This window comes from Muscardinus avellanarius, assembly GCF_963383645.1.
Source record: "Muscardinus avellanarius genome assembly, chromosome: 3".
Lineage (NCBI taxonomy): Eukaryota > Metazoa > Chordata > Mammalia > Rodentia > Gliridae > Muscardinus > Muscardinus avellanarius.
This window is the reverse complement of record NC_137788.1, coordinates 138,911,239-138,920,178: the sequence shown is the minus strand read 5'-3', so window position 1 is coordinate 138,920,178 and position 8,940 is coordinate 138,911,239. Positions and strand designations below refer to the sequence as shown.

General features: G+C 58.0%; 1 protein-coding gene across 1 annotated transcript; it reads right to left on the bottom strand.

Moving 5' to 3' along the window:
* Positions 1–549: 549 nt before the first annotated feature.
* Positions 550–1,836, bottom strand: ISLR (immunoglobulin superfamily containing leucine rich repeat; the record flags this gene model as incomplete). The annotated part of the gene is made up of 1 exon (XM_080690512.1): positions 550–1,836. One exon carries the CDS (start codon positions 1,834–1,836, stop codon positions 550–552), a length of 1,287 nt encoding a protein of 428 aa, XP_080546638.1.
* Between the last annotated feature and the right edge of the window lie 7,104 nt (positions 1,837–8,940).

The following is an 8,940-nucleotide window of genomic DNA, read 5'->3' as shown; positions in this document are numbered from 1 at the left end:
GTGCGTTATTTGGAGAGAAAGGAAGGGCAGGTGTCCTGGGCGGAGGGCGCGGGCTGAGAAAGGAAAAGTGAGGGGAGAGAGGGGCCCAGCCTGGTCCTCCACCCCTCCTGCAGGGCTCGCAGAGCTGCTGGCCTCGCCAGCTGCTGGCCCCCACCCTCCCTCCTCTCCCACGCTTCAGACTTCTCCCTGCCACGTTCAGGGGCCCTACGCCGTCCTCATCAGCCGGTCAATCACAGTGCTTGGGATTTCCCAGTGGGGTTGGGGCATCGCCCCTGATGGGGGGTGGGGGAGGGCAACACTGTTAGCAGCAATTAGCACCACAGATGGTGAGTTCTGGAATCCTAGTCACTAGCTTTGAGCAGGTCTAGAAGGGGGTGATGGGCGTTCCAGAAGAGACTAGAAGGGGAGGTAGGACGATGCGAAGTCGCCAGAGCAGGCAGCGAGGCTTGCCATCTCCAGACCCCAAGGCACTTAGGAGGGATAAGGGAGCAGCGGAGAAGGGAGCTGAGGGGCCCGGGGGCTGCTCCAGCCCAGCCTGGTTCAGGGCAGCTAGAAGGAGGCAAAAAGGAGGGCAAGCAGGCTCTGGCCCAGCAGGATCAGGCCTGGGAGCCTCTGCCCAGGGACCCCTGCCCCTGTTACAGCTGCCTCGGGGCTCCCGGCGCGGCTGAGGTAGATGATGACCACATTGTCCTCAGGCCCGGACGGCTGCACCTCATTGTCAACCGTATAGCAACCCTTGCCTTCGACCGCTTTGCCATGGAACCTGCGCCCCAGCGCGTCCTCCCCACCCTCACCCGGCGTGGCCAGAGCCACGTTCACCGAGCTCTCCGCACTGCCCAGCTCGTTGGTGGCCAGGCAGCTGTAGGTCCCCTCCTCCAGCTTGCCGAAGTCGGGGATGAGCAGGCTGCCGTTGGCAAAGGCCTGGAAGCGTGGCTGACCGCTGACTCCTGCGGTGCCCGGCAGGGCACTCCCGTCGGCGCCCACGTTGGGGCTGGCGATCTCCACTGCACCACCAGGTGTCTGGATGTGCCAGTGGAGCTGGGGGGCTGGCTGCCCGTCTACATCACAGTGGAGCGCCAGCACAAAGCCAGGCCGCAGCTCGGCACCGTCCTGGCTGGGCTGGTAGCTGAGCTGCACCGAGGGCGCCGAGCAAGGCAGCGGAGGCAGGCGGCTCAGCGGGGTGCCCTTGAGCACGTGGGGCGAAGTGCAGGCGATGTTGTCCTGCTCCGGGATGGACACGGCTGTGGCCAGGGCCCAGGTCTTCAGCCACACGATGCCGCAGGTGCAGTCGAAGGGGTTGTCGTTGATCTGCAGGTGGGACAGTGCAGTGAGCGGCGCGAAGGTGCCCTCGACCAGCGTGTGCAGGCGGTTGTGGTTGAGCTGCAGCGAGCGCAGGGCGCGCAGGCTGCGGAAGGCATCGCGGGGGATGAAGGTCAGCTCGTTGCTGTCCATCTTGAGCAACTGGAGGGCGCTGAGGTTGTGCAAGTCACTCCAGGCAAAGTCAGAGATGAGATTGTGGCTGAGATCCAGGCTCTTGAGGTGGCCCAGGGGGGCCAGGGCCCCGGCAGCCACCGTGCGGATCTCATTGTGTGCTAGCCACAGTGACTGCAACAGGGGCACCTCCCCAAAGGCGCCCTCCGGCAAGCCTGGCAGCCGGTTGGCCGACAGGCTCAGCGTGGTCACTTTGGCTGGGAAGCCAGGTGGCACCGCCTCCAGGTCACGGTAGGCGCAGTCAGCGATCTGGAAGCCATACTTCTCCCCACAGTCGCAGGGCTCAGGACAGGCCCGCACCAGGCCCAGGAGAACTGCCCAGCGGAGCAGGCACAGCGCCTGCATCGTAACTCCTGCATAGAAGGACATGTCACCTGGTAAACCCAAGGACCCGTCAAAGGGGCCTCTCCCAGCACCCAGCCCATAAAAATCGCCCTGCACAATCCTGCTAAAGCCTACCGCCACCCCGCTTGTCACCCCCATTCTGCAGAAGAGGAAACTGAGACCTGGAAAAGGGCCGAGACTTGCCGAGGTCGCACAGCCAGGCAGGGTGAAGACAGGATGGAAGATGACCCCAGCTTCTCCTCGGAACAGAGAGCTCTCCCTGCCTCGGCCTGTTCCTAGCTGACTTTATGACTTGAAATCTGTTTTCCAGGCGCCTCCTCCCCCAGCACTTCATAGAGTCTCCCTCCTGCCCTCCCACATCCTGGCCACAGTCCCTCCCACCAGAGCCCCCCATAGGTATGCTTTGCCGGCCTAGACAAGGCTCCTTGTGCAGTGCACGCCACCCCCATCCACCCGGCCCGTTCCCTCCCGCTCCTCCAGCCGCACAACCACAGCAGACACCAGGCCCTTTCTACAGAATCACACCCATGGCCTGTTCCCTTCAAACTACAGCAGGCAGCTGCCTAAATAAACCCTGCCAGGACCTTGCAGCTGACTTGGGCGAGGCCCGGTGGCGAGGCCCAAACACAGCTGGGATTTCCGGGGACCTGGTTGTCTAAGAAACAGATGCTCTCTGGATGGCTCTGACCAAGGGATTGTCCAAAGCACCTCAAACCAACAGGGATGTGCCAAAAGGGTGCCAACCCCTGTGCCCTGCAAGCAGGCCTCGGCCTCCACCCACCAGCCCTGGGTGCCCTACTTCTCCCCGACTTACCTTTGAACCACGCTTCCGTAGTCAACCAAAAAGCAACAAAGGACCAAGTTAGCCCTGAGAGCCTACAAGACCGGGGAGCCCAAGGGAGGGTGAGCTCGCTGGAGGAAGAGGCGGCCCACTCCACCGCTCCTTCAGCCTGAAGGCGGGTGCCCACCCTGCCGGCACAGAGGGCCTGGGAAGGTGTGCCGAGCCCAGATGAGCTGCACGCAGGACCTCCCTCCGCCCAGCCACACAGCTGCCGCTCTGCTACAACAGGGACCGTGTTTTATAAGTGACACCAGAAACGGGAGGGGGGAGAGAGGCCAAATTTTTTTTGGGTTGTGTTCTCTCTCTCTCTCTCTCTCTCTCTCTCTCTCTCTCTCTCTCTCTCTCTCTCTCTCTCTCACTTTAGCAGCTTCAACTTCCTTAAAGACATAGCACTGTCTGGATAGGACCCAAGAAAGACGAGGCCAGAAGGGTTTTTTTGGCGGGGGGGAGGGCGAGAAATCGGATCTCATGGAAAGTGGGAAACTTCTAACTTCACTTCAAAGAGGAGAAAAAGGAGTGGCGCTTCCTCCTAACAGGCTGTTCTGTACTCTCCTGGGGTCTGCGTGCTGTGTGTACGTGTGTGTGTGTATGTGTGTGTACGTGTGTGTGTGTTTACAAATTTGAGGGGTCAGTGAGAATACATATTACTGTGTGTGGATAAGTTTGTATGCGTTAGTGTAGATGTGAGTATGAAACTGAGAATTTGCATGTGTGGGAGAAAGTTTGAGTGTGTATAGATGCCTGTCTTTGTGTGTGTGTGTGTGTGTGTGTGTTGAAGTGCATTTGTGTGTGGAAGCAAGTGTGTACAGGGTGGGGGGTGTCCGAGTGAAAAACTGAGGCGGCCAAAATGTATGAAACAGCTGCCAGGTCCCAACCCCTTAGCAAGAAGCCAAAATGCTAGTGTTTTTAGGAAAACATCCCGCTGACCGGGGTGGGCGGAGCCGCCTGGTGTGGGAGCTCCCGGGGGCCGCTCACCCAGAGGTGGAGGGAGGGGAGGAGGCAGCAGGAGGGCAGGAAGCCTGGCTCAGAACTGCTAACCGAAAGCCCAGGACAGGAACTAGTTGCACATCAGTGTCCCTGGCTGGGATTCTGGGACATCCAGGCTCACGGGGAAGTTCCACCCCCAGCACTGCCCACCTGGCACGCAGGCCTGAGGAGGGGCCTCGCTCCTGGCAGATTCTCTGTGGTTCCATAGTGCCTGAAACCCGCCATCAGTGCTTGTCATCTGTGCCGTCTGCTTGCCCCCTCTGGGCCCCACGGTCTGTACACTGTGCAAAAGGGGTGTTTGCCACCAGAATGTGCGCGTGTGCACGCGCGTGCGCGCGCGCACACACACACACACACACACACACACACACACACACTCGGTAGTGGGGATGGAGAAATGATAAGGCTCAAGACGAGGGAGATGGAGGAGAAACTGAAAGAAGACGGAGCCCCAGAAAAGAGCTTTGTAGACTAAGTCTGTCTTCCACCAAACAAGCCTATTCATGTCCCCTGGGAGCCCTCAGCCAAGCTTCCTGTTCCTCCTGTCGGCTCAGGACTCAACTTACCCTCTTGGCAGGGCCAAGGACTAACAGGTGTGGCCTTGGGCTGAGAACATCTGAGGATCCCTGCGATAGCTCATCACCTTCTCTCTGTCCCCAAGCAAGGCTGCAGAAGTCTACAGCGCGCTGCCGCAAACACCCGGTCGGAGGCTGAGGATATGATTACTGTCTAGTTTAGATCCCTCCCCTGCAGATGGAGCCCTCTCTTGCATCATCCTGACTGTGCCAGAGAATTTCCAGAAAAGTCTTGAACTGGGTGAGTCAACCGGAGGCTGGAAGCTCACACATCCCGGGTGCAGTCCTGTGTTGGTCAGAGAGGACTATGGGGCCCGGGGTACACTGAGCTTCTGCGCAGCCTCTACACTCCCTCCATCTGCACAAAGCCTCACCTCCAGGGCCTCTAAGGAGCTCACCGGCCCCGATGCACCTCCCTCCTTCAAAACACTGCAGGGAACGCACCGGGGCTTGAGCACAGCCATCCTCCTGCCCTCCGTTCCTGCTCCTGACTGGGCCCTCCTGGCACATCCCTAGAGCATCACCTCCTGAAGGTGGCCTCTGCTGACTGCTTTCCCAGACTCCGTGTGGCCTCATCACACTCCTCTAATCTGCAGTGTTTACTCCTGTGTTTGGTATGTGACCCCTGGACTAGAAGGAGTCCCTTGGAGGCAGAAGCCTGCCCTCCCACTCTCCCACTTGCACAGAGAAGACCATCAGTCTTTGATGGAATGGATAGAAAGTGCTTAGGGATCGTCTAGCCCTCCCTCCTCGTGGCACAGATGGGGACTCGGTGCAGACCAGGGAGGGACCGCGCAGTGCTACATGAGGAGGATGGTGTAGAGAAGACTGCATACATTGTAGGAGACTCACTGACGGTTGGTGGTGAATGTATCACCAGCATTCCTGGGGACAGGGCGCCCTCCTTCACCATCATCGACCGCCTTGGTGGCAGCCAAACTCTAGGCTGTCCTCAAAACCCCACCTTGGAACAGCCCTGGGGACTCAGGGTGGGGCAAGTGAGAGGTACCAGCCCACGGAGGCAGGAGTGAGACCTGGTGGGGCTCTTCCCATCCGCCCAGGTCTTACCCTGCCCACCAACACCACCAGGAAGGGCAGCCAGACAAGGGCCACAAGGGGCACTCCAGTGGACCTCAGCTGAGGACATTCCGGCCTTCTGTGGTATTTCACTAGGGGACACAGGAGCCCACCCCTAGCGGGACCAGAGGCACAATAGTATACCCTCAGTGGATGGGGACTTCTACCTCTGGGAAGCCCCCACTTGCCGTCCCCAGCTGAAGTTCTTCTAGCAAAAGTGCACCCCACAAGACACAGTGAGTGGCCCAGGAGACCTGCTCGAAGCTGGGCTCCCTGCCTTCTTCCCAGCCTAGGACTCCCAGCGGGCTGCTGGATCACCAGGGCTCAGGCCCAGAGGCAGGGGCCCTCGGTGGGTATGTGGCACCTTGGCTGTCTCTGGATCACTGATGAGATCCGAGGCCTCTGACCAGAGAGCTCTTCTCAGACCCTCTCAAGCCCCTACTCCACCTGGGGGCTTTGGCAGCACCTCTGTAGAGGAAGAGAAAATTGAGGGGGTCTGGAAGGAGAGGAAAGGGACCCCTATTCGGGAGCTCCTTCTGCCAGCCCTGGCCCTAGCCCCACGGGTTCTTGGGCAGTGTGTTGGGTGACCAACTAACTGTCCTGAGTTATCTGGGACTGATGGGTCTCCTGGTATAGAATTTTCAGTGCCAACATGTGGACAGTTCCAGGCAAATGGGACAGGCAGTCACCCTGGCAGGGGTGGGGCGCTCACTTCGGCCATGCCTATTCCTTCCCCTCTCCCTTTCCTGCATTGCTTAGCACTCTTTCCTGTTCTGATGCCTCTCTCCCCTCGTCCTGCCACCTCCAACCCCAGCTGCAGCCGCTCAGCCGGGCACCCCTGCCTCAGAGAGGCCCCAGAGCCACGTCAACTTTTCCTGGAAGGAGAGAAAGAGCGAGAGCAAGAGTGAGAGCGAGCGAAAGAGGGGAGAGAGAGAGAGAGAGAGAGAGAGAGAGAGAGAGAGAGAGAGAGCGCCTAGCAGAGAGAGAGCCTAGCAGAGAGAGAACTGTAGAGGAGACCTAGAGACAAAGTCCCAGGTAGCCAGGGAACCCAAGGTGGAACAGGGACAGGAGGGGACAGGAATAGAGGATGGAGCAAGGCCCACAGAGCCAGAGCCCCACCATACTGAAAGGGTGCTGCGGCTCGGTGGTCATCTTGGGGTTGCCGCTGCCCAGACAGGGACAGAGTTGGTCTCAGTCCCAGCCTTCCACACAGTTTGTTGAAATGATTAGGAAGAAACTCAGCTCACTCCTGGTGGGACTTGTTGACGCCTGTGAGCCCCTAGGGAGGGACAGGCTGGCCTGGGCCTTGAGAAGATGGGGTTATGGAAGGAACCCTGGATTATGCTGGAGTGCGTGAGCACACACGTGCAGGATGTGCAGGAGAGCGCTGTCTAGAACGCCAAATGAGGCTTCCCTTTCCCGAGGCTCAGTTTCTCTGTCACATGTAGAAGTTGGTCAAAGGCCCTTCAACTCTGATAGTGTGCTGTGCTGGAGTGTCTCATGAAAGTGTACATTTGTTCATGAAGTCTGTGTGCCTGCATGAATGTTCATCTCTCCTCTCTCCTTCTCTTTCTCTCTCTCTCTCTCTCTCTCTCTCTCTCTCTCTCTCTTTCTCTCTCTCCCTTTTTAAATTTCATTTTCCAGGTGCTAGGGTTTAAACCCAGAGGTACTCTATGCTCTACCTCTGAGTTACACCCACAGCCTTATTTATTTATTTATTTATTTATTTATTTATTTTTGTGGTACTGAGGATTGAAACCAGAGGCATTCTACCTCTGAGCTATACTCCAAGACCTATTTTTTATTTTTATTTTTAATAGGGTCTTGCTAGGTTGATGAGAGTCTCACTACTTGCTGAGACTGTCCTCGAACTCATGATTCTCCTGTCTCAGCTTCCCAAGTACTGGGATTACAGGCGTGCGCCACCATGTCCAGGGTTGTTTTTATTTTTATTTTATTTTTTTGTTTTTGAAACACAACCTCACTAAGTTGCTGAGGCCAGCCTTGAACCTGAGATCCTCCTGTCTCAGGTTCCCAAGTACTGGGATTACACGTGTGCACCACCACACCCGGCTGGCTCAGCATTATTTCTCTTTGCATGCATGTGAAAGGGAAACCTGTGCTTATTTTCCTCGTGTGCCTGCTGGCGTGTGTGCCCGCGGGCGTGGAGCAGAGGGACCATACACTCACGGTGCCTGAGGCCGTGCACAGGGAGGCACCGCAGGGCCCATCTTCTCTACTGCTTTACCCTTGGCCCAAAAGCCCCAGTGGACCTATCCCAGGCCCACCCAAACCCCGCCCTGGGCACCCACATTCCCATTCCCCCCAGTCCCCACACCCTCTCCCTACCCTGGGGACCTAGGAATTCAGGACTGGCCGCTCGTCTGTCAGCACCTGGCTCCTCCTCAGCCCCCTGTACCCAGCCCACATTTCACCCTCTTTCACCTCCATCCCACTGTCCTGCCCTTTTCTCAAACAGGACGCTGTCCCCCATATTAGCAGGGCTCACTTCCTCTTGTCTTGTGAGATTTGTCAAAGGCCAGTTCTCTGGAGAGGCCCTCCCAGGCCACCCCCTATGAGCTGACTGTGTCACCTCCTTCCTAACCCTCCCCTGACACATCTATGCCCATCTCCTCCATCTGCGTGTGAGCCCGCGTGGTGAGCTGTTCTGTTCTGCTCGCCGCAGTCCCCGCAGGGCCTGGCGAAGGGCTTGCCACTTGGTAGATGCTCAATAAATAGTTGTCGAGTGGCTTTGGCTTCCAGCAGGAAGCCTCTGTCCCCAGCCCTCCCCTGCTGTCAGGGCCTCCTCAGCCCCTTCCCCAGGTCACTGCCCTCCTCTCCTGTCCCTCCTGACCTGTCCTCAGTCCTGCGGGCTGCTCTCAGCAGCGGCGCCAGCGCTGGCTGGGGCGTACTTCCTAGGTCTCCTCTTTGTTCTTCTCCGAGCCATGCTGCGATCGCCAGGCACCCAGGGCACACAGCCAATGTCCGGTCCTCAGCCCCAGGCCCTCCCAAGGGTCTCCTGAGCAAATGAGAGGGAGGGTTTAGACCAAGTGTCTAAACTGGGACCAGAGTTCCAGGGGCCTGTCTTGTCCCTATATTAAGCTGTGGGGTACTAGGAGTGGGCTGAGGGTTTTGTTAGGGTTCAGGGCAAGAGGTTAAAAATGGTGGGTGGGCAACCGGGCATGGTAGCGCACACTTGTAATCCCAGCATTCGGGAGGCTGAGACAGGAGGATCGCAGTTCGCGGGCAGCCCCAGCTACTTAGGGAGGCCCTTTGCAACTCAGTGAGACCCTGTTTTAAAATAAAGACTAAAAAGTAGGGCTGGGGGTGTAATTCGGAAGTAGAATGCCCCTGGGTTCCATCCCTAGAACTGCAAAAATGAAATAAAATAAAAATAAATGGTGGGTGGGCAGCAGTTTAACCCTGCAGATGGAGAAGGGTCTGGAATGAGAAAATAGCAGTGTGCCATTTGCCCCATGGGGGAAGAGGTGGATGGAGGGTTGGTGAGCAGTGCAGAGGGAGGAGAAATGGAAGGGGGCAGAACATTTGTGGGGAGGGGGAGGCTGAAACCGAGAACACTGCGGAAGGGCCAGGAGGAGGAAGGCCGGCCCCTGCCATGTGCAT